This window comes from Coregonus clupeaformis, chromosome 33 (assembly GCF_020615455.1).
Source record: "Coregonus clupeaformis isolate EN_2021a chromosome 33, ASM2061545v1, whole genome shotgun sequence".
Classification (NCBI taxonomy): domain Eukaryota; kingdom Metazoa; phylum Chordata; class Actinopteri; order Salmoniformes; family Salmonidae; genus Coregonus; species Coregonus clupeaformis.
The window spans coordinates 30527048-30552496 of record NC_059224.1 but is presented as its reverse complement, the minus strand read 5'-3'; the positions used below and the strand labels follow the sequence as shown (position 1 = coordinate 30552496).

The window sequence follows — 25449 nt, the reverse complement described above, 5'->3', positions numbered from 1 at the left end:
CCTGGTGTTCCTCGGAGTAGAGTTGTAGATGTACACACACATTCACTCTATCCTAAGGTTCTCTTTCTACGCTTCTTTAACCAACACACACTGACACACACCACCCCGTCCTAATGATGTCCCTGGAGATGCAGCCGCAGACATCTTCCCAAGCGAAGCCGTAATGATCTGTTGCTGTAGGCAAACTGCTGATTTGGAAACAAAGGTTCAGGGTGTCGCATGGCCACGGCGGTAGAAAGAAAGTTCCACGGTCCTCGGCTGCTAAGTATCTGAAAGATCAAGCTGTAGGAAGGCACGGGTCCTCTTGCTAAAAACACTGGGTGATGAAAACACAAACAACAGAGCTCCGCTGTTGTTGGGCCTAATAGAGGGACTTGCTCTACAATATTAAATGAGGAAACGCTGCCAGGGCGACAGAAGCCAGATAGTGCGTGAATTCAACATGTAGGCTTAATTTGTCCGCTGTGTAGCGCGGGAAGCCGTGATAAGACGTCTCCCTATCAGATTCAGTGACAGCTTGGATGGACGAAGCAATTATAGGAGCGAGTGGAGGGAAATATCCACTGCCATCGCTGGAGCTCCTAGCTGGAAAACAATGCATAGTGTTTGTTAGTGGCTATGCCAATATGGCTTTCCAGGAAAAGAGGATATTGCAGAATATTTTTCTTCTGTTTGTCATTATTGAGCCTAGCCCTGATTAGTAATTTAATTATGGTGTTTTGATGTGTCTGTTTTCCTTGTATGTTATTGTCTTCCACTATGTGCATCTCATTAAATAGCTTGTGGTATTGAAGTTGACAGGTTATGTTGTAATTAGCGGGAATTTGATATGAACAAATTAGGTCAGCGGAACACACTCATTTACCATAACAGTGTAATTTATTAGTGTGGCGTTATATACATGGGAATAACTATACCGCTTCTTTTTTAAGCAGTTTTTTTCTCAAACCACGGTCAGCTAAATGCTTATTTTTCTTTGTACTACGCATTTCCCCTATGTGTGCATGAATATGTATGAGTCATTCCAGGATCATTGTGCTACTATTTTATGGTGATACATGATTCAAAACATGTACTCGTTATACTGATCTAACTGTGATATAACTACAGTCACCATTACCTGGGCAGCATGATTCAGAAGGTTATCAAGCCACAGAAATGACCATAAGAAAATAACTGCCGTTCATGACTGGCATTCCAGTATGTCAGGGCCTGCCTACCAGACTTTTCATTCACTGGCAGAGCTTGACAGACTGAGCTAGCTCCTAAACTTGCTCAGTATAGCAGACAACCTTGGCAGTAAATCCCATTCCGGGCTGCTCAAATCTATGTTGGTCCTTTGTGAGGAGGTTGAGAAGAAAATATAATAACATTTTCATTTCTATTGGAGGAAAAATAAAAAAGGAGAAAATAATATATGGCTGGTTTACTGTGTTTGTAGAAAGAGCTTTTGACACAGGTGCTTTCCATCAGCTGGCTGTTTAGCAATTCCTTCTGAATGGTTACCCTTGGTAATGGTGTGCCTGTCAAGCGCCCGGTCGGCCCGGCACGCTTTATGCATATTTAATCGTAACAGTAATCCCCTTACCTTTCTACAGTTAAATTTCCAGGCACCAAAACATACATTGACCCTGAAACCTACGAGGACCCGAACAGGGCTGTCCATCAATTTGCCAAGGAGCTGGACGCTTCGTGCATTAAGATTGAGCGAGTTATTGGAGCAGGTGAGTCTGGCTGGTGTCTCCCAGCTCGCTCTGTTTAGTCATACCATACACTCATACATCACAATGACAGCCACATATTTACACTTTGAATTGGGACACGGTTTATCCTCGCCGTATATTGATAGCTCAATTGCAAAAAGCGGGGAAAAGTTCATTGCAGTTAATGTGTGGGCCTGCATCTTTTTTAAAGGTAAGACAATAGCAAAGATGCTTCACGGCTGATAAATTGTGCCTCAGTTTTAGAGATGCGGTCAATGAGAGTATCTATATATCCACAGCTTGAGCATAACAAGATGTCCTACTCCAATGTATTATCTCGCGCAGCACAGCTGTTTTCTCTGAACATACACTAAGCACTTGATTGCTAGTTTTTCTTAAAGGGTCATGACTCATGACTGGTTTTGTCTCTTTGACTGTCTCACAGGAGAGTTTGGGGAGGTGTGTAGTGGACGGATGAAGCTCCCAGGGAAACGGGACATGTCAGTGGCCATTAAAACCCTGAAGGTGGGCTACTCAGAGAAACAGAGGAGGGACTTCCTGTGTGAGGCCAGCATTATGGGCCAGTTTGACCATCCCAATGTAATCCATCTGGAGGGAGTGGTGACTAGAGGTATGGACGGCATTCTCTCTCAAACACAAGTTCGCACACACACACACACACACATACACACACCTACAGCTGTAGCAAGAAAGTAAAGCAAGTGCACTCAAAGACCATTCTTAAAGGTCACATAATATGTACATACACTATATACAACAGTATGTGGACACCCCTTCAAATTAGTGGATTCGGCTATTTCAGCCAAACCCGTTGCTGACAGGTGTATAAAATCGAGCACACAGCCATGCAATCTCCATAGACAAACATTGGCAGTAGAATGGCCTTACTGAAGAGATCAGTGACTTTCAACGTGGCACCATCATAGGATGCCACCTTTCCAACAAGTCAGTTTATCAAATTTGAGCCAGGCCTAAATGCCCAACATCAGTGCCCAACGTCACTAATGCTAAGGCTCTTGTGGCTGAATGTAAGCAAGTCCCCGCAGCAATGTTCCAATATCTAGTGGAAAGCCTTCCCAGAAGAGTGGAGGCTGTTATAGCAGCAAAGGGGGGACCATCTCCATATTAATGCCCATGATTTTGGAATGAGATGTTCAACGAGCAGGTGTGCACATACTTTTTTTGTTGTTGACCAAAAGTATTAGTAATGGACTTGTTTCCATTCAGCCACAAGAGCATTAGTGAGGTCAGGCACTGATGTTGGGCAGTTAGGCCTGGCCAAATTTGACAAACTGACTGTCGAACGCAGTCGGCGTTCCAATTCATCCCAAATGTGCTCGATGAGGTTGGGGTCAGGGCTCTGTGCATGCCAGTCAAGTTCTTCCACACCGATCTTGACAAACCATTTCTGTATGGACCTCGCTTTGTGCATGGGGGCATTGTCATGTTGAAACAGGAAAGGGCATTCCCCAAACTGTTGCCACAAAGTTGGAAGCACAGAATCGTCTAGAATGTCATTGTATGCTGTAGAATAAACATTTCCCTTCACTGGAACTAAGGGGCATAGCCCGAACCATGAAAAACAGCCCCAGACCATTATTCCTCCTCCACCAAACTTTATAGTTGGCACTATGCATAGAGGCAGGTAGCATTCTCCTGGCATCCCCCAAACCGAGATTCGTCCGTCGGACTGTCAGATGGTGAAGCATGATACATCACTCCAGAGTCCCCTGTAGTCCCCTGTAGCTCAGTTGGTAGAGCATGGCACTTGCAACGCCAGGGTTGTGGGTTCATTTCCCACGGGGGGCCAGAATGAAAATGTATGCACTCACTAACTGTAAGTCGCTCTGGATAGGAGCATCTGCTAAATGTTTTTTTGTTTTATTAATTTTTTGTTTTATTATTATTCTTATTATTTTATTTAAAAAAATTTGGGGGGGTAGATCAGCTTAATATTGCAGATAGATTGTAACTTCCATCAATGTAATTGTCTGCATCACTTCCAATCCCCCATGTTTTATATATATATATATATATATATATATATATATATATATATATATATATATATATACACATACACATACATATACATATACATATATATATACATATATACACATATACACATATACACACATACACACGCACATACATACACACATAGATACATACATACATAAATACACATACTTATCCTTTAAAAAATATATATTCCCCTTTATTACTTTCCAACCCCGCCACCCTTTCCCCACTTTGAATAAACTAGTGAACAACAATGCTTAGGCCTCTACTTCCAGCTTATACTTACTATCTACATTTTATGGACACAGTCAATTTTACAATAATTATATTTTGTTTGTTTTTTCTCCTGAACTTCTTCTACTCTCAACCTCTCCGATCATTTTCATGATGTCCATCTGGTTTGCTTCTATATGCCATATCTTTCTAACTGTGCTCTTTCACAAAAGCTCCCAAACTACAACCTATATACTTATTATGGACACAGTATGCTTACATTATTAGTTATCTTGTTATTATTTGTTGTTAGTTGTTATTAGTCCCATCCTTCAATTCCATTCAACACCTCCCATCTATCTCTTAACACCATCCATATAGGATTTCTATTTGCCATATATATTTCAACTGTACTGTGTCTTACAAAAGTTCTGAACCTTTCTATTCTCATTGTTTCTACAGATTGTGAATTGAAAATAAACATTTTTGCTAAAAGTATTATTATATTATTGATCGATTGACTATGACTTTTCAGATCACCCAGTAATGCTATCTGCAAGGTTAGCTCCAGGTAAATATTGCAATCCTTTAGCCATTCCTGGACCTGTGTCCAAAAACAAGCTACAAATGGACAGTACCAAAACAAATGATCTAATGATTCTGTCTCTTCGCAGCAAAATCTGCAGAGCTGGGAAGATTGTAACCCCCATATAAATAACATTATATTGGTAGCAATAATTGTATATAATAATTTAAATTGAAAGATTCTAAGTTTTGAATCCGGTGTCGTTTTGCGTATCAGTTCATAAACACTATGCCATGGGATCGGTACGTCAAAAATCTCTTCCCAACTATTTTGCAATCTATATGGGACGGCTGTCAATCCTTTGGTCCTTAAATGAAACTGATATACTTTTTTAATTATCACAGTTTTCCTTAACCAATTATGTTCTTTAATGCAAGGCCGACAGACAAGTTCCTTACTTTCTCCCCCTTCCACTTTCCTCTTGCATTTTTGCGGTAAGGATGCAATTATTTGGTTGTAATTTTGGGTAGAGCAGACATTTCCATATGTTTTTGTTAGCTGCATGTGCGACATAACTCCACCAGTCCTACCGATGATTGTCAGAGCTGGCGTAGGGGTGGTGTGGAAATCAGATGCAGGATGCAGAAGTAGTCCAAAAATACTTTAATAAAGTCCACAGAATGAACGGCTACAAACAGAGCCGGAGGCACAAGAAAAAATAACGCACTCAGCGTAATAAACCAAACACGCACAATAGTGCGGACTCTCTACAGAGATAGAGCATAAACATGACAAGGAAACACCTGCTGACAACGAACAACTACACACAACCACAAGACAGAAACAACGAGAACTTAAAGGACACATAATCAAGACAAAATGAGAAACAGGTGTACCAAAACAGACCAAACCAAACGAACACAGAAACAACGAACGGTGGCAGCTAGTACTCCGGGGACGACGACCGCCGAAGCCTGCCCGAACAAGGAGAAGGAGCAGCCTCGGCAGAAACCGTGACAATGATATCATTTACGAAGATTATACCTTTTTTAAACATTCTGTCAAAAGGCTTTTGGTCAATTAGTATATTTGAGTTGAACCACAATATTTGTTGCATTATTTGTTCTGTCGTTTCTGGAGGATTAAATTGAAATTGCAACCAACTTTCTATGGCTTGTTTTAGAAATAGTGATATTTGGGAGATGATTTCCTTTTCAAATAACTGAAAGTGAGTGGTTGTAATCTGAATAAAGGGAAAAAGGCCATTCTTGAACATTGGGTGAGACAATCTTACTAATTTGCTAGAGAACCAGTTCGGATTTAAGTATAACTTTTGTATGACTGAAGCTTTTAGTGATAGGTCTAATGCTTTAATATTTAATAATTTCTGTCCTCCGAATTCATATTCATTATATAAATAGGCCTGTTTAATTTTGTCTGGCTTCCCATTCCAAATAAAATGGAATATTTTTTTCTCATATAATTAAAAAAACTTTTTGCTAGGCTTAGGCAAGACCATAAGCAAATAGGTAAACTGGGATAATACTAAAGAGTTAATCAGGGTGATTTTTCCACAAATGGACAGGTATTTACCTTTACATGGTAGCAAGATCTTATCTACTTTTGCTAACTTTTTATTAAAATGTATTGAAGTTTTTTTATTTTATTTTTTATTTCACCTTTATTTAACCAGGTAAACCAGTTGAGAACAAGTTCTCATTTACAACTGCGACCTGGCCAAGATAAAGCAAAGCAGTGCGATAAAAACAACAACACAGAGTTACATATGGAGTAAAACAAAACAAAGTCAAAAATACAACAGAAATACATATATATACAGTGTGTGCAAATGTAGCAAGTTATGGAGGTAAGGCAATAAATAGGCTATAGTGCAAAATAATTACAATTAGTATTAACACTGGAATGATAGATGTGCAAGAGATGATGTGCAAATAGAGATACTGGGGTACAAATGAGCAAAATAAATAACAATATAGGGATGAGGTAGTTGGGCGGGCTAATTTCAGATGGGCTGTGTACAGGTGCAGTGATCGGTAAGGTGCTCTGACAACTGATGCTTAAAGTTAGTGAGGGAGATAAGTGTCTCCAGCTTCAGAGATTTTTGCTATTTGTTCCAGTCATTGGCAGCAGAGAACTGGAAGGAATTGCGGCCAAAGGAGGTGTTGGCTTTGGGGATGACCAGTGAGATATACCTGCTGGAGCGCAGACTACGGGTGGGTGTTGCTATGGTGACCAATGAGCTAAGATAAGGCGGGGATTTGCCTAGCAGTGATTTATAGATGGCCTGGAGCCAGTGGGTTTGGCAACGAATATGTAGTGAGGACCAGCCAACAAGAGCGTACAGGTCACAGTGGTGGGTATTATATGGGGCTTTGGAGACAAAACGGATGGCACTGTGATAGACTACATCCAATTTGCTGAGTAGAGTGTTGGAGGCTATTTTGTAAATGACATCGCCGAAGTCAAGGATCGGTAGGATAGTCAGTTTTACGAGGGCATGTTTGGCAGCATGAGTGAAGGAGGCTTTGTTGCGAAATAGGAAACCGATTCTAGATTTAACTTTGGATTGGAGATTCTTAATGTGAGTCTGGAAGGAGAGTTTACAGTCTAACCAGACACCTAGATATTTGTAGTTGTCCACATACTCTAGGTCAGACCCGTCGAGAGTAGTGATTCTAGTCAGGTGGGCGGGTGCAAGCAGCGTTCGGTTGAAGAGCTTGCATTTAGTTTTACTAGTGTTTAAGAGCAGCTGGAGGCTACTGAAGGAGTGTTGTATGGCATTGAAGCTCGTTTGGAGGTTTGTTAACACAGTGTCCAATGAAGGGCCAGATGCATACAAAATGGTGTCGTCTGCGTAGAGGTGGATCTGAGAGTCACCAGTAGCAAGAGCGACGTCATTGATATACACAGAGAAAAGAGTCGGCCCAAGAATTGAACCCTGTGGCACCCCCATAGAGACTGCCATAGGTCCAGACAACAGGCCCTCTGATTTGACACATTGAACTCTGTTGGTGAACCAGGCAAGGCAGTCATTTGAGAAACCAAGGCTATTTAGTCTGCCAATAAGAATGCGGTGGTTGACAGAGTCGAAAGCCTTGGCCAGGTCAATGAAAACGGCTGCACAGTACTGTCTATTATCGATCGCGGTTATAATATCGTTTAGGACCTTGAGCGTGGCTGAAGTACACCCATGACCAGCTCGGAAACCGGATTGCATAGCGGAGAAGGTACGGTGGGATTCGAAATGGTCGGTGATCTGTTTGTTGACTTGGCTTTCAAAAACTTTTGAACGGCAGGGCAGGATGGATATGGGTCTGTAACAGTTTGGATCTAGAGTGTCACCCCCTTTGAAGAGGGGGATGACCGCGGCAGCTTTCCAATCTCTGGGGATCTCAGACGTTACGAAAGAGAGGTTGAACAGGCTAGTAATAGGGGTTGCGACAATTTCGGCGGCTAGTTTTAGAAAGAAAGGGTCCAGATTGTCTAGCCCAGATGATTTGTAGGGGTCCAGATTTTGCAGCTCTTTCAGAACATCAGCTGTCTGGATTTGTGTGAAGGAGAAGCGGGGGGGGGCATGGGCAAGTTGCAGCGGAGGGTGCAGAGCTGGTGGCCAGGGTAGTGGTAGCCAGGTGGAAAGCATGGCCAGCCGTAGCAAAATGCTTGTTGAAATTCTCGATTATTGTAGATTTATCGGTGGTGATAGTGTTTCCTAGCCTCAGTGCAGTGGGCAGCTGGGAGGAGGTGCTCTTATTCTCCGTGGACTTTACAGTGTCCCAAAACTTTTTGGAGTTAGTGCTACAGGATGCAAATTTCTGTTTGAAAAAGTTAGCCTTTGCTTTCCTAACTGCTTGTGTATATTGGTTCCTAACTTCCCTGAAAAGTTGCATATCGCTGGGGCTATTTGATGCTAATGCAGTACGCCACAGGATGTTTTTGTGCTGGTCAAGGGCAGTCAAGTCTGAGGAGAACCAGGGGCTATATCTGTTCTTAGTTCTGTATTTTTTGAATGGAGCATGTTTATTTAAGATTGAGAGGAAATTACTTTTAAAGAACAACCAAGCATCCTCTACTGACGGAATGAGATCTATATCCATCCAGGATACCTGGGCCAGGTCAATTAGGAAGGCCTGCTCGCTGAAGTGTTTTTGGGAGCGTTTGACAGTGATGAGGGGTGGTCGTTTGACCGCGGACCCGTTACGGACGCAGGCAATAAGGCAGTGATTGCTGAGATCCTGGTTGAAGACAGCGGAGGTGTATTTAGAGGGTAAGTTAGTCAGGATGATATCTATGAGGGTACCCATGTTTACGGATTTAGGGTTGTACCTGGTAGGTTCGTTGATAATTTGTGTGAGATTGAGGGCATCTAGTTTAGATTGTAGGATGGCCGGGGTGTTAAGCATATCCCAATTTAGGTCACCAAGCAGTACGAACTCTGAGGATAGATGGGGGCAATCAATTCACATATGGTGTCCAGGGCACAGCTGGGGGCTGAGGGGGTCTGTAGCAAGCGGCAACAGTAAGAGATTTATTTCTGGAAAGGTGGATTTTTAGAAGTAGAAGCTCAAACTGTTTGGGCACAGACCTGGATAGTATGATAGAGCTCTGCAGGCTATCTCTACAGTAGATTGCAACTCCACCCCCTTTGGCAGTTCTATCTAGACGGAAAATGTTATAGTTGGGGATGGAAATTTCTGAATTTTTGGTGGCCTTCCTAAGCCAGGATTCAGACACTGCTAGAACATCAGGGTTGGCGGAGTGTGCTAACGCAGTGAATAACTCAAACTTAGGAAGGAGGCTTCTGATTTTTATGTGCAGAAAACCAAGACTTTTACGGTTACAGAAGTCAACAAATGATAGCTCCTGGGGAGTAGGAGTGATACTGGGGGCTGCAGGGCCTGGGTTAGCCTATACATCACCAGAGGAACAGAGGAGGACTAGAATAAGGATACGACTAAAGGCTTTAAGAACTGGTCTTCTAGTGCGTTGGGTATATAGAATAAAGGGGGCAGTTCTCCGGGCGTTGTAGGAAAGATTCAGGGCATTATGTACAGAAAAGGATATGGAAGGATATGAGTACAGTTCAGGTAACCCTAAGCGTTGGGTAACAATGAAAGAGATAGCGTCACTGGAGGCACCGATTGAGCCGATTGAGCCGGTCTCGGCGTGTATGGGGGGTGGAACAAAGGAACTATTTGAGGCAGTTTGAGAGGGACTAGGGGTTCTACAGTGAAATTGTATAATAAGAACTAACCCAAACAGCAATAGGCAAGGCATAATTGACATGGGAGAGAGGCATAAAGCAGTCACAGGTGTTATTAGAGAGAGCTAAGACAACAACTGGAAATAGCGATAACGTTTGGACTAAGGCTAAACAGAATAAACAGAATAAACAGGACAGGGTACCGTGTAAAGGAACAGTCGAGCAGGCATCAGGTGTGCAGCTGAGTGATCATAAGGTCCAGTGAACAGCAATATGTGAGTCCGAGAGCAGTTCAAATTGGTGCTTCAGCACAGCTAGCAGGGAGCACAGTTGTAGTTTGCGTGTGCTAGCGGGCCGGGGCTGGCAGATGGATCTTCGTGGTCGTCGCAACGGGAAGCCTGTTGAAACCACATCAGAATATTTCGTCGGCAGACCAGTCGTGTTGGATCGGCGGGGCTCAGTGTCAACACTAGGAGGTCCCGTCCGGTTGACAGAGAGGTAGATAGCCGGGAGATGGGCCTGAGGCTAGCTCAAGGCTAACTGGTGCTTGCTATAGGGCAATGGTAATCAGCCAACAACAGGTTGCAGCTAGCTAGCTGGTTGCGATGATCCGGCGCTAGGGTCCAGTGATTCCGGCAGAAAGTCCAATAAGTTCTGGGTCGATAGCACGCTGGGTCGATAGCACGCTGTGCAGACTGGCCGACGAATTGTCCAGGCTAGAGCTAGAGCTGGCTGGTGGATAGTGTAGGCCACGGACAGTGGTGAAGACGCTAACGGTGACTAATAACAGGTAGCCATTCAGTTGCAGCTACCTATTTTCAGCTTACGGTTCTTGATGAAAGTTATAAAGAAATAGTAGAATCCTTTCCACGTTGGGTGAGGCGGTTTGCAGGAAAGTATATTTAGTTAAAGAATGAAAAGTAAAAATTTAGAAATATATACAAAATAGACACAAAAAAAACAAGAAACGGGATATTTACACAGGGACGATGAATAAAAGCGACCGCACTGCTACGCCATCTTGGAAGAACGAGTGAGATCATTTATTTCCTTTGGGATATGTATTCCGAGTATATCCACATCACCATCAGACCATTTTATTGGTAAACTACATAGTAATGTAAAAAATTTATTTTTTTGTGATCCAATACGTAATGTATTTGTCATAATTTGGTTGTAATCCAGAGAGGTTAGAAAATGTATCTAGATCCTCTATGAGGCTGTGGAGGGATTCTAGTTGTGGATTTAAAAGAAAACATGAATCATCGGCGTACAATGACACCTTTGTTTTTAAGCCCTGGATTTCTAATCCCCTGATATTATTGTTGGATCTGATTTTAATAGCTAACATCTCGATGGCCACAATAAATAGATATGCCGATAGTGGACAACCTTGTTTCACTCCTCTTGACAGTTTAAAACTTTCTGAGAAATAGCCATTATTTACTACTTTACACCTAGGGTTACTATACATGATATTGACCCATTTTATAAGAGATTCTCCAAAATTGAAATTCTCCAGGCGAAATTATCAATGGAAATCAAATTTATCAACCCATGGAGGTCTGGATTTGGAGTCACCCTCAAAATTAAAGTGGAAAACCACACTACAGGCTGATCCAACTTTGATGTAATGTCCTTAAAACAAGTCAAAATGAGGCTCAGTAGTGTGTGTGGCCTCCACGTGCCTGTATGACCTCCCTACAACGCCTGGGCATGCTCCTGATGAGGTGGCGGATGCTCTCCTGAGGGATCTCCTCCCAGACCTGGACTAAAGCATCCGCCAACTCCTGGACAGTCTGTGGTGCAACGTGGCGTTGGTGGATGGAGCGAGACATGATGTCCCAGATGTGCTCAATTGGATTCAGGTCTGGGGAACGGGCGGTCCATAGCATCAATGCCTTCCTCTTGCAGGAACTGCTGACACACTCCAGCCACATGAGGTCTAGCACTGTCTTGCATTAGGAGGAACCCAGGGCCAACCGCACCAGCATATGGTCTCACAAGGGGTCTGAGGATCTCATCTCGGTACCTAATGGCAGTCAGGCTACCACTGGCGAGCACATGGAAGGCTGTGCGGCCCCCCAAAGAAATGCCACCCCACACCATGACTGACCCACCGCCAAACCGGTCATGTTGGAGGATGTTGCAGGCAGCAGAACATTCTCCACGGCGTCTCCAGACTCTGTCACGTCTGTCACATGTGCTCAGTGTGAACCTGCTTTCATCTGTGAAGAGCACAGGGCGCCAGTGGCGAATTTGCCAATCTTGGTGTTCTCTGGCAAATGCCAAACGTCCTGCACGGTGTTGGGCTGTAAGCACAACCCCCACCTGTGGACGTCGGGCCCTCATACCACCCTCATGGAGTCTGTTTCTGACCGTTTGAGCAGACACATGCACATTTGTGGCCTGCTGGAGGTCATTTTGCAGGGCTCTGGCAGTGCTCCTCCTGCTCCTCCTTGCACAAAGGCGGAGGTAGCGGTCCTGCTGCTGGGTTGTTGCCCTCCTACGGCCTCCTCCACGTCTCCTGATGTACTGGCCTGTCTCCTGGTAGCGCTTCCATGCTCTGGACACTACGCTGACAGACACAGCAAACCTTCTTGCCACAGCTCGCATTGATGTGCCATCCTGGATGAGCTGCACTACCTGAGCCACTTGTGTGGGTTGTAGACTCCGTCTCATGCTACCACTAGAGTGAAAGCACCGCCAGCATTCAAAAGTGACCAAAACATCAGCCAGGAAGCATAGGAAATGAGAAGTGGTCTGTGGTCACCACCTGCAGAACCACTTCTTTATTGGGGGTGTCTTGCTAATTGCCTATAATTTCCACCTGTTGTCTATTCCATTTGCACAACAGCATTTGAAATGTATTGTCAATCAGTGTTGCTTCCTAAGTGGACAGTTTGATTTCACAGAAGTGTGATTGACTTGGAGTTACATTGTGTTGTTTAAGTGTTCCCTTTATTTTTTTGAGCAGTGTATAAACCCCAGTCGTACTTTATCAAATGCCTTTTCAAAGTCTGCTATGAATAGCAGGCCTGGTTTCCCAGATTTTCCATAGTGTTCTATTGTTTCCAATACTTGCCTTATATTATCTCCAATGTATCTTCCATGTAAAAAACCTGTACTAATTAGAATGAATAATATCCGACAATACCTTTTTAATTCTATGCGCTATACATTTTGCTAGAATTTTTGCATCACAACACTGAAGTGTAAGGGGCCTCCAATTTTTTAAATGGACTGGATCTTTATATTTTCCACTTGTATGCTGTTTCAGTAATAATGAGATCAGACCTTCTTCTTGATGTCAGATAATCTACCATTTACATAGGAGTGGTTAAAACATGCTAATAACGGTCCTCTTAGTATATCAAAAAAGGTTTGGTATACCTCGACTGGTATGCCATCCAACCCTGGAGTTTTCCCGGACTTAAAGTATTTAATTGCATCCAGAAGTTCCTCCTCTGTAATTTCACCTTCACATGAGTCTTTCTGTATGGCTGTTAATTTTACATTATCAATAGAAAAAAAATCTCTACAATTAGCTTCAGTTAGAGGAGATGGAGGCGCCTAAAATGAAAACATAGGCTTAAAGTACCTTGTTTCCTCCTTCAAAATATCATTTGGTGAATTATGGGTGACTCTCAATTGTAACCATTTATTTTTGGTAGCATTCCTATGTTGAAGATTAAAAAAGAATTTTGTGCATTTTTCCCCATATTCCATCCAGTTTGCTTAATTTTTATAATATATTACACTTGATCTTTCTTGAATAAGTTTCTCCATTTCTTTTTGTTTTTCCTCTAATTTATTCTGAGCCTCTATGTTACCGTTTTTATTGCCATCTATCTGTTCTGTTAGACTTTCTATTTCCTTTGTTAGTATAAACTCTTTTGACCTAAATTGCTTTTGTTTTCGAGATGAGTACTGAATTGCATGGCCTCTAAAGGCACATTTAAAGGTTTCCATACAATAAGGGGATTTGCCGTACCTATGTTATGTTGTAAAAAGTCAATTATAAATTCCTCTGTCCTAGTTAAAAATTAATTATCATCCAATAGGCTTTGATACAATTTCCAATATCCTCGCCCACGTGGAAATTCAGTAAGAGTAATGTATATGCCAATTATATGATGGTCCGACCGCATTCTGTCCCCTATCAACATTTTTTAAACTTTTGGTGCCAACGAGAATGAGTTAAGAAAGAAGTCAAGACGACTAGCTTGATTGAGTCTCTGCCATGTATATCTCACTAAATCAGGATATTTAAGCCTCCATATAGCTACTAGTTCTAATGTATCCATGACATTCACGATTTCCTTAAGAGCATGTGGGTGATTGTTTGTGGTGTGATTTCCTTTACGGTCCATTGAGCTATTTAAAACAGTATTATAATACCCCACCATAATAATATTGTCTTGAATTGCTTGCAGGGTTGATAATTTATTATAGATATTGTCAAAGAAGTGTGAATCATCATTATTTGGTCCGTAAAGGTTAATGAGCCATATCTGTTTATGGTCCAATAACATATTTAAAATAATCCATCTACCTTGCGTATCTATTTGGACAATTTGCACATTCGGATCGAAATTACTATTAATTAATATCATCACCCCTTTTGAATTTCTTTGCCCATGGGAGTAGTATATTTGCCCCCCCCATTTCTTTGTCCACGCAACTTCATCTAGAATTGTTGAATGAGTTTCCTGTAAACAATAGATATTATATTCCTTCTCTTTGAGCCATGTAAATATTGTTCTTCTTTTGTTATTATCAGCTAAGCCATTACAATTATAACTGGCTATACTTATTTCACCATACACCATAATGAGATACAAGTTTCAAGTCTATTTATCATTAAATATGTTTGTAAATGTACCAATAAAAAATAGCGTAATGATTGAGTGTCCATATAGCTGTACCGTGATATTTGCATTGCTACTAAGTAACCCTTCAATTGTTCTCCACTAATTCCCCCGCTAAAGCCCCTCCTCATCCCAAGTTGAGCTGTCATCCCAGTGATCGGCAACCCACCCACGTCTGCTAAATTACTTAAATGTTAAAATGTTAGAACGCGTTTCCGCTGCTCCAGAGTCCAATAGTGGCGAGCTTTACACCACTCCAGCCGACACTTGGCATTGTGCATGGTGATCTTAGGCTTGTGTGCTGGTGCTCAGCCATGGAAACCCATTTCATGAAGCTCCCAACGAACAGTTCTTGTGCTGACATTACTTCCAGAGGCAGTTTGGAACTCAGATGATTTTACGCGCTACGCGCTTCAGCACTCGGCGGTCCCATTCTGTGAGCTTGTGTGGCCTACCACTTCGCGGCTGAGCCGTTGTTGCTCCTAGACATTTCCACTTCACAATAACAACACTTACAGTTGACCGGGGCAGCTCTAGCAGGGCAGAAATTTGACGAACGGACTTGTTGGAAAAGTGGCATCCTATGACGGCGCCATGTTGAAAGTCACTGAGGCCATTGTACTGCCAATGTTTGTCTATGGAGATTGCATGGCTGTGTGCTCAGTTTTATACAGCTGTCAGCAACAGGTGTGGCTGAAACAGCCGAATCCACTAATTTGAAGGGGTGACCACATAGTTTTGTATATATAGTGTATCTGATTGAATTGGCCTTGCTCACTGTTCTACATTTTCTAATTTAGACAGCCTAATATAAGGAGCAGATGTTAACACTTAATTACAAACCAATGAAACAAATATTACACTGAGACGTAAATGTATTTTAGCAGGCCGTTAATAGACATTTGCAAGTAGCAAGCCATATTTTTGTGTCAAATAATGGAATGTGTCACCCTTGTTTTCAGGAAAACCGGTGATGATTGTGATTGAATATATGGAAAATGGCTCATTAGATGCTTTCCTCAGGGTGAGTACCTTTCAATGCATTCAAATGGCAACTCCCTAACCAGTTATACATGTATAATACAGTATGTTCGCATTAAGAGTTCCTTATTCTATAAATAATAGCACTGCAATCTTGCTTAGCTGACTGTTTTCCTCTGTTGTGTACAGAAACACGATGGTCAGTTCACAGTGATCCAGTTAGTGGGGATGCTGCGGGGCATAGCAGCAGGGATGAGATATCTCTCCGACATGGGGTATGTCCATCGAGATCTGGCTGCACGAAACGTACTTGTCAACAGCAATCTCGTATGTAAAGTGTCTGACTTCGGCCTGTCAAGAGTGATCGATGACGATCCCGAGGCTGTCTACACAACAACGGTGAGTCAATTAAACCAGACCCGTATTGCTTACCCTGCCTAGACTCCCTGAGCTCTCTCTGAATACTCAAATCAAGCCAACAGCCAATGCATGGGAATGGAGTAGAAAATATGCATGCATACCCATGCATGTCTGGGCCTAGTTATTCAATATGCAAAGCCTGCAGTCTCTTTGGTAAAGTTTTAGCTTTAAATGTTTGGAGGTTTTGCTGATCCTGTGTGCAAAGTTGTAACTCTATTCTAATTGATGTTTTAGGGGAAGATGCAGGATATAATGAATTTGATCTTTACTCCAGCCACTGACCTGCATTTTACTGAACAGGGCGGAAAAATACCTGTTCGATGGACAGCAATGGAAGCCATCCAGTACCGTAAATTCACTTCCGCTAGTGATGTGTGGAGTTATGGCATTGTTATGTGGGAGGTCATGTCCTATGGGGAACGGCCTTACTGGGACATGTCCAATCAAGATGTGAGTTGTTCTCTTACATGAAGTCAATCATTCACCAAATACATGTCAGGTTTTGCATGTTGCTCAGAGACTGGCTATCAAATTACCCAGGGGTTAACAGAGTTAGCAGAATTCTTAGGACTGATTTAAATGTGGGCCACAATTACTATTCAGAGTTGAATGAGGAGGATTGTTAGGTATTAATTAATTATGTTTTTATATGATAATATAAAGAAAGAGACTAGATACTTGGCATACAAAATACTTTTTTGACTTCAAAACGGCTTTTAACCTTTATAATGAGTTATGATAATGTAACCTTATTTGTCAGAGTTCAATAATGCCAGAGCTATCTACTTAGTCATATAGAACTTTCTGTTTTAGCTGCAGTCGTTGCTTTGTTTCAGCTAAATTGGAACAGATGAACATTGCAAATCTGTTCATCATGCTGATCGTAAAAGTGGCTATAGATGAGTTTGGCCGCCGATTTGAACGTCAGTAACTATGATACTTTAGTAGTAAAATGGTTTAATTTGCCACTGTTTGCAAGTACTTGTCTGAAAGATGCTCCAGTGGTAGTTTTCTCCCGTGGCGAAGTTAAAGATGATATAATCCAGTAGGACAAACAGTCTTCTCCTCAGCAGAAAGACTAAATAGGATTATATTACTCTCAGTACTTCCTAATGGGAAGCCTGCTGATTGAACAATCAGTTGTTAGAAATGCTAAACATGATTGGCTATTGAAGTAGCGTGGATGACGTTCGGCTGCTTGACAGGCATCAATGTCAGAGATTACAGTTCCTCTGTCAAGATGTTGGCAAACAGCTCCTTTGAAACTTTTTATTTTGTAGCTCAGTCTTGTTTGAATAGCCCTGACAGGAATAACAGATGAATATGTGCAGAAAATAAACAAACTCACATTCCCCGAATAGCGGAAGAGACGGTTGCATCTCAAATCTAAGGTGCCCATTGCCCCTAATGTTTAATGTTCTCACGCCATTGACTTTCAATGGACTTTGTTTTAAACTATTGACACAGTGAGAATAGATGTAGCTTTAAGGATATGCAGCTGCGTTTATTTTCATTATTCATTAGACCTGTGTAAATGCAGTCTATTGATGAGACATAAAGTATAAACAATATGAAGGATGCATCTAAGGGAAAACAGAGCCACTGTTTGCTTAATTAATTACAATCAGGTCTATTTGTACAGTATGACAGGCATGGGCAGGTGTTCTAGAGACCCATCTCTGTGCCATACAGGGACACTAGGTGCTCCTCTCAATATCTCCTAATTTGGGTCCTGCTACTCTGGGTCCTTGGGTCTCACCATCATCTTAACAAGCTGAGACTGAGTGATCACATCTGGTTTGGCCTGTTTTTCCTCAAAGCACCACTTCTGTAAATAGGGAACCACACAAGACTTGTACTGACACTTCCTGTTTACAAACATCTTGATTAGAGGATGAAATGGAAATGAACTCTAGTAAATGGTGACTGTTAATGTGGTGGTAATGGTGGTGGTAATATCCCCTTAAAGACTTGCCTGTGTTTTGGTTTTCCCAGGTGATAAAGGCTATAGAAGAGGGGTACCGCCTCCCTGCTCCCATGGACTGCCCTCCAGGCCTGCACCAGCTAATGCTGGACTGCTGGCAGAAAGACAGGGCCGATCGACCCAAATTTGATCAAATAGTTGGCATCCTTGATAAGATGATTCGCAATCCCAATACCTTGAAAACCCCAGTGGGAACCTGCACGAGGTAAGGAAAGCTTGTCTCATTAAACCCTATAACTAAGCACTACAAAGCTCCAATGGAATAAATTATTAGCTTCAGTTATTACATTTCACCATGTTAGCTGTAAGACTATGGAAGTACAGTGAGGGAAAAAAGTATTTGATCTCCTGCTGATTTTGTACGTTTGCCCACTGACAAAGACATGATCAGTTTATTATTTTAATGGTAGGTTTATTTGAAAAATCCTAAAAAAAAACACATGTCAAAAATGTTATGAATTGACTGACTGGCTAGGCCACTCCAGGACCTTAATGTGCTTCTTCTTGAGCCACTCCTTTGTTGCCTTGGCCGTTTGTTTTGGGTCATTGTCATGCTGGAATACCCATCCACGACCCATTTTCAATGCCCTGGCTGAGGGAAGTTCTCACCCAAGATTTCACGGTACATGGCCCCGTCCATCGTCCCTTTGATGCGGTGAAGTTGTCCTGTCCCCTTAGCAGAAAAACACCCCCAAAGCATAATGTTTCCACCTCCATGTGGGGATGGTGTTCTTGGGGTCATAGGCAGCATTCCTCCTCCTCCAAACAAGGCGATTTGAGTTGATGCCAAAGAGCTCGATTTTGGTCTCATCTGACCACAACACTTCCACCCAGGTCTCCTCTGAATCATTCAGATGTTCATTGGCAAACTTCAGACGGGCCTGTATATGTGCTTTCTTGAGCAGGGGGACCTTGCGGGCGCTGCAGGATTTCAGTCCTTCACGGCGTAGTGTGTTACCAATTGTTATCTTGGTGACTATAGTCCCAGCTGCCTTGAGATCATTGACAAGATCCTCCCGTGTAGTTCTGGGCTGATTCCTCACCGTTCTCATGATCATTGCAACTCCACGAGGTAAGATCTTGCATGGAGCCCCAGGCTTAGGGAGATTTACAGTTATTTTGTGTTTCTTCCATTTGCGAATAATCACACCAACTGTTGTCACCTTCTCACCAAGCTGCTTGGCGATGGTCTTGTAGCCCATTCCAGCCTTGTGTAGGTACTGTACTCCTGAGTGGCGCAGTGGTCTAAGGCACTGCATCGCAGTGCTAACTGTGCCACTAGAGATCCTGGTTCGAATCCAGGCTCTGTCGCCGCCGGCCGCGACCGGGAGACTCATGGGCGGCGCACAATTCGTCCAGGGTAGGGGAGGGAATGGCCGGCAGGGATGTAGCTCAGTTGATAGAGCATGGCGTTTGCAACGCCAGGGTTGTGGGTTCGATTCCCATGGGGGGCCAGTATAAAAAAAATATGTATACACTAACTGTAAGTCGCTCTGGATAAGAGCGTCTGCTAAATGACTAAAATGTAAATGTCTACAACCTTGTCCCTGACGTCCTTGGAGAGCTCTTTGGTCTTGGCCATGGTGGAGAGTTTGGAATCTGATTGATTGATTGCTTCTGTGGACAGGTGTCTTTCATACAGGTAACAAGCTGAGATTAGGAGCACTCCCTTTAAGAGTGTGCTCCTAATCTCAGCTCGTTACCTGTATAAAAGACACCTGAGAGCCAGAAATCTTTCTGATTGAGAGGGGGTCAAACACTTATTTCCCTCATTAAAATGCAAATCAATTTATAACATTTTTGACACGCTTTTTCTGGATTTTTTTGTTGTTATTCTGTCTCTCACTGTTCAAATAAACCTACCATTCAAATTATAGACTGATCATTTATTTGTCAGTGGGCAAATGTACAAAATCAGCAGGGGATCAAATACTTTTTTCCCTCATGTATGTTTTATTTATTTTTATTTCACCTTTATTTAACCAGTTGAGATGTATTGCTTCTTCATATGTTTTTCCAATGGAGCTACATTAGTGGACAATCCAAAGCATCCAGCGGTTGATTTATCCACAGGAGTTCACAGATGAAAGATAAATCCCGGAGAATCAATAAGCCAAAGCAGCTTCCATGGCTTTATGGTCAATAGCAGGGCTTTTAAATCAATCCCTGTAATGAGTTCCTGGGGTTTTTAAGTGCTGTGGGAACTCTGGACCCCTCTGGGACATTTGTCAAATTAATTCTATTTACAGTCAGAACACAATCTCCCTGGGTGAGATTGAGAATGTAACCCAAAAAAAAAACTGTTAAAAAGTGCTTCCGTTTTTGGAGGCCATTTGTGGGGGTTTGAAGCGAAAATTGCCTTCCATCTGATGTTGAGGGTTTTTGATAGTTACTTAGCACACATATTTGCCTGAAAAAGAGGATCAGATAGCGTAGTCACTTTTGAATTTGACATCGATTGAAATGTTCTAAATGTGTTAATTTCTTTTTCACATGCAATTTACTGTTACCCCGGGATGTCTTTGGCTGTCTTTGTGTTTTGCTCCCGGCTCAATTTGTGTTTGTTGTGGGAATGTTTCCGTTTTCGCATGAGACGTTAATGTCTTCCTCTTGCTCATCCAACAGACCGATTAGTCCCCTGTTAGATCAGAGCACACCAGACTTCACTACTTTCCGCTCGGTTGGGGAGTGGTTGGAGGCCATCAAGATGGAGAGATACAGAGACAACTTCACCGCCGCTGGCTACAGCTCACTGGACTCTGTGGCCAGGATGTCAATCGAGTAAGGAACCTGAACTTTAAAACACTTGTAGAGGTCAAAGCCAACATAGCCAGTTCTGGAGAGTTGTCATATAATTATTGTCTCATACAATATCCTTGGACATGGCAGTACTGCATTTTTATTTTATCATTGTGATTCATAAACAAGCCTGTCATGTTTCCAGATTCCCCTCTCCTCTATTTTCCATTAATGAAATACCTGGTGCTGCTATAAATCATGAGATGATTTGAGCCTCTCTGTTGTACACTGCTGTGATTTATGATTGGCCGTCTTGTCTTGCAGGGATGTGATGAGCTTGGGGATAACTTTAGTTGGCCATCAGAAGAAGATCATGAGCAGCATACAGACTATGAGAGCCCAGATGCTGCATCTCCATGGCACGGGCATCCAGGTGTGATCACGGACTACAGTGCCCCCTGTGGACGGGCTATCTAGAGCAGCGCTAAGGCAAAACCTCCCAGGATAATCAATGAAAATCATGTGACGTGACGTCGTCACCTATTTGACAATTTTTTCCGGATGTTTTGGAATAAAATAATTCCTTTGATCCTTGCCGAAGGATTTAACCCCTCTTTAGAACGTGGACTAAGGAGAGAATGAGAGAATACTACCTGAACATGGATGCCGAACTTAAAACGCTCTGAGGAACTCTCAACCACATATCAAATAGAGATGGAGCTTTGGATTTTGATACGTATTACCTTGTTCTTTTAACCTTGTGAATGATTTTATTTGTGCACCATGAAAATGGATTTCACTTAAAAAAAGGAAAAAGAAAAAAAAATTCAAACAATTTGCGGTGGTTTTTCAGTATTTTCTTTTCTAGTTTGTTCATTTTATTAGTGCCACAGTGATATGGTGTGGTGCGTACAGTAATCTTTCATTTTTATTTTCCAGTTTTTCTATTTTGGACTTGACAACAGGGTAAACGTTCCCATCCAAAAGGATGAAAATGGTGTCTGAACATTTTGGTGGAAATGATTTAGAGGTACTTTGACCAGTTTGTCTTGAGACACTACTGGCTGTTTTAACTGTTTGCAGTGAGTTGTGTTTTTTCTTCCTGATGTTTTTGAAGTGAAAAATGGTATCCTGCACCTCAGATAAGTGACTTCAGAGATAGTAGTATTCTCTTGGTCGTTTGATGCTTACAGGAGTGCTTTGCTGTATGCATTTTTCTGAACACAGATGCTCACATTTTATGATGAAAAATCACATTTCAAATTTGTATGTAGGAATTTTGAAACAGTATGATACCATCCATTCAAATCGATTTAAGATTGATCACAACTTTTATATCTAATATCAAGCATCAAAGTGGCAATATTCTTTACATGTTCATGTTTACCACATTAATCATTTGATCTTATTGTCTAATATGCTTTCAATCTGAACTCTGTTTTTCATTGTTTAATTGTTTAATTGAAAGTTTCCAGATAGCTCTATAGAAAGATTGTATTGAAACTTAATGAGATGACTCGATCCACCGGAAATAGTGTTGCCATTGAAATACCCCCCCCCAAAAATTTTTTGCAGCAAACAGTATTTGTTTAGTATTTCGGTGAATACAGTGGTTAAGGGTGAATCTATGAAATGTTGTGTACGTTCTTTCTAGAAGTAATAATGCCTTAAAATGTGTTAGACTAATGTATTGCAATTATTTTTAGGCACTTCAATGGCAATGTTTTTTGCGGTTCAATGAGACATGTCTTGTGTAGATTTGAATGGAAAGGTTCCCCATTTTCTTTGTGGTATCCTTTCATGCAGGATAACGTTTATTGTCACGAATCTTGCCCTGGATGCAGAACTGGGCAGTTTCTGCTACATGGTCCAGCTGCAAAGTCCAAATTGGCTATATCATAAAGATTCATGAAAACAAACATTAGCTTTTTGGTCTTAATTTAAGGTTAGGGTTAGCAGTGTGGTTAAGGTTAGGGTTAAGGTTAGAGTTAGGTTTAAAATCAGATTTTATTACTTTGTGGCTGTGCCAGCTAGTGACCACCCTGCAGAGCTGCCTCCAGAACAAGATTCATGAAAGTAAATGCCAACCTGCTCCTTTCACCCTGAACTTGAATAGATGAAATCATGCACACTTATGTATGTTGAGTGCCACGATTGATGATTGACACAGTCAGTGTAGAATAGAAGATTCACCAAACAGAGCAATAATTAGCCCAGGTAGAAATGGTCCTCCTCTAAGATTTGAAGGTGCTAGGTTTTACAGAAATGTCTGTTGTGCTGGGAAAACGCTTTGGAAATATTCTGCCACAAATGGGAAAAAGGAATATGCAGTGACCTTTTTCCAGCTGAACATGACCTGGAGTATAGGGCTAGGAGGATAGATTGGTAAAGTATACCGGTATACTAAGTTATCAAATAATGAAATAGTAATGCCACTTACGAAATGGTATACCGGAATATGCTAATGACTTAATAACGAGGTCACAGTGTATGAATATATTTGGAATATATGGCTGTAACAGTGGGGTGAAATGACATTCAAGCAGCGGAGAGGCACACGCATTAGTCATGACAGCATCCTTTCCCTTTGCACCACACTAAATTTGAAGGCCTTCAGTTTGGTACGAGGTACTTACAGTACCTAATAACCCAATATCATGATATATAGAAAATCCTGATACTCCTTATTACGATGATCATACTGTGAAAATCACTTACCGTCCCAGCCCTAGCCAGTCAGGAGAGCCAGGCAAACAGAATGGGTGATGTATCATGCATAAAAGTGTTCCTATACTTTACTTCCCTGCCCCTTTTTATGCTAATCAGGGCACAGAGATTAGGAATGGGCTCTGCAAAGATGTGCTAAAAAGTCAACCTAATGGTGCCATCAGTCTTCACCTTCTACAACAAAATGAATGTTATCATATATGTCTTCAGCATTGTATTATTCTCTGACGAATGGTTGGTTCACTCATTTCTTTGTCATTAAAAGTAAGGAAAATATAGGTATTTCCAATTGCAGTTGTGTAAAAAAAAGGGGGTTTTCGCAGTATTTTGAGAATTGGTGGATAAACATATATGTATCCAATGTTAGAGTACGTGGCTGTAGCTGATACTGTCTTTGTTCCTGTGGACTCATCATACATACAGATTTTTAAAGCTGCAGCTTTTCCTAATGATTATTTAAGACACACTTCAATTTGCCTGTAGATAATGAAATGGTCTTCAGAAAGCCAACCCTGAAACACCATCATGGACTTTGGCTGCAAGCTTAGCATTTGTAAAGCCATTAGCGACTTTGTCTATTCTTTCCTAGATACATTTCCATTGTGCTCGGACCAAAGGGACACCCCTGTGGTAGGGGGATACCTGGGAATCAGACCATGCCCAGCCTGCTCTGGGTCCCGTGTCACAGACAGACAGAGCCACTCTTTATCCATACAGCAAAGCTCAGCAATTGGGTCCATGCCAGCCCTTTGAATTGAATACCAGCGCAAAGGCATTCAGTCAGCACAAAACTCCCCAGTTCACAGGCAGGCAGCAGTCAGTCCTTGTTCTCTCCCCCTATCCCGCTCTCTCGCTCTCTACTCTCCCCTGCTGATCTCCAACAGCGGGCCCCTAGGGGCCTTCACACCTTGGAGCTGGAGGCCCCCACTCCCCCTTCTCTCTCTTACTCTGAGTCAGGGGTCCTGTAGAGACAGCAATTTGAGCCAAATTGAGGTTAAGACCTGGATACAATCGATCCGCCATATAAATAATCTGTAACCTTCACAGGCAAAGTCACCTTTTACTGTTTGCTTTTACTTTGTTTCTTACCCATTTTGTAGTTGAGGATGTTTAACTCAATATACGGGGGTGTTATTGTTGTGTTTCAACAAAGTTTAAGGTAGTTTGTGTGGCGGGTTTATTGGATTCAAGAATGAGAAGTCATTTAAAATATGAAGTAGAATGGTTATTGTTTTGCAAACCTTTTGGCCAAACCGTTAGAAATTGTGAACACGCCTTTGCATAGATGGTGGAACCAAAGAGTTCAGCACTGTTGATCGTGTCAGAAAGATCAGAGATCAGAGGGAAACTTTGTATATGTTCTAATTGTAAAACTTGTACATTTTATTTATATTGTTGCTGTTTTTTTACACACATTACTCTGTAGTGAGCTCTGAATACATTGAAAATGCACTATATTTTTCTATCTCACTTGCAGATGATTATTGTCACCCAGAAGATTTCAGATGTATATACTTTCTCATTTAGGACCAAAGACAGCTGATAGGTTTTCCATTTAGAATTGTATTTTGTTTTTTATTTTTGCCATTTAGTTTAATGTACAGTAATATGAATTGTCAATTTATTATTTATTTTTCTGTGATGAGAGTATTGAGAGTATTCATTGGTCAAGAGTATTTTCCCCAAACAGCCGAAGTGTAAAATCATTACGTAGACGATTTCTTGTTAAATAGACGTTTCTTTTTTGCTTTGTAACCTTTGTAATAGACTGTACATATATTTTTGGAAATATAATACAATCTCTATAGAAATCCTCTCTCATTGGAGTCTTTTCCATCGTAAGTAGTGTCATGTCTTTACATAGGATCTTGTTTTATATATCCATCAGCATGCAGCATTTTGTAAATCATTAATCAGTGTTCTTTAAAAGTTAAAGTAAGAATATGATCAATGTTGTTTTGATTGAATGTAAACAAATGGAATGCATGACTCTTTTGTGTTTGCGTGATGGTGTGTGT

The 25449-nt window shown here is 41.6% G+C and overlaps 1 protein-coding gene across 10 annotated transcripts in view; it reads left to right on the top strand.

The window, feature by feature from the left end:
• Positions 1 to 22681, top strand: part of LOC121549019 (ephrin type-A receptor 7) — a 99813-nt gene extending 77132 nt beyond the window's left edge. For 3 of the 10 annotated variants that reach the window (XM_041860797.2, XM_041860796.2, XM_041860795.2), the window contains exons 10-17: positions 1599 to 1724; positions 2149 to 2334; positions 15543 to 15604; positions 15751 to 15960; positions 16282 to 16431; positions 17977 to 18170; positions 20591 to 20746; positions 21029 to 22681. In XM_041860797.2, coding sequence (XP_041716731.2) covers positions 1599 to 1724; positions 2149 to 2334; positions 15543 to 15604; positions 15751 to 15960; positions 16282 to 16431; positions 17977 to 18170; positions 20591 to 20746; positions 21029 to 21143 — 1199 coding nt within the window. In that variant the 3' untranslated portion in view covers positions 21144 to 22681. Of the gene's footprint in view, positions 1 to 1598; positions 1725 to 2148; positions 2335 to 15542; positions 15605 to 15750; positions 15961 to 16215; positions 16432 to 17976; positions 18171 to 20590; positions 20747 to 21028 lie in introns of all 10 variants that reach the window. The other 7 variants (XM_041860789.2, XM_041860791.2, XM_041860788.2 and 4 more) reach the window with 3 other exon arrangements.
• The last annotated feature ends 2768 nt before the right edge of the window (positions 22682 to 25449 follow it).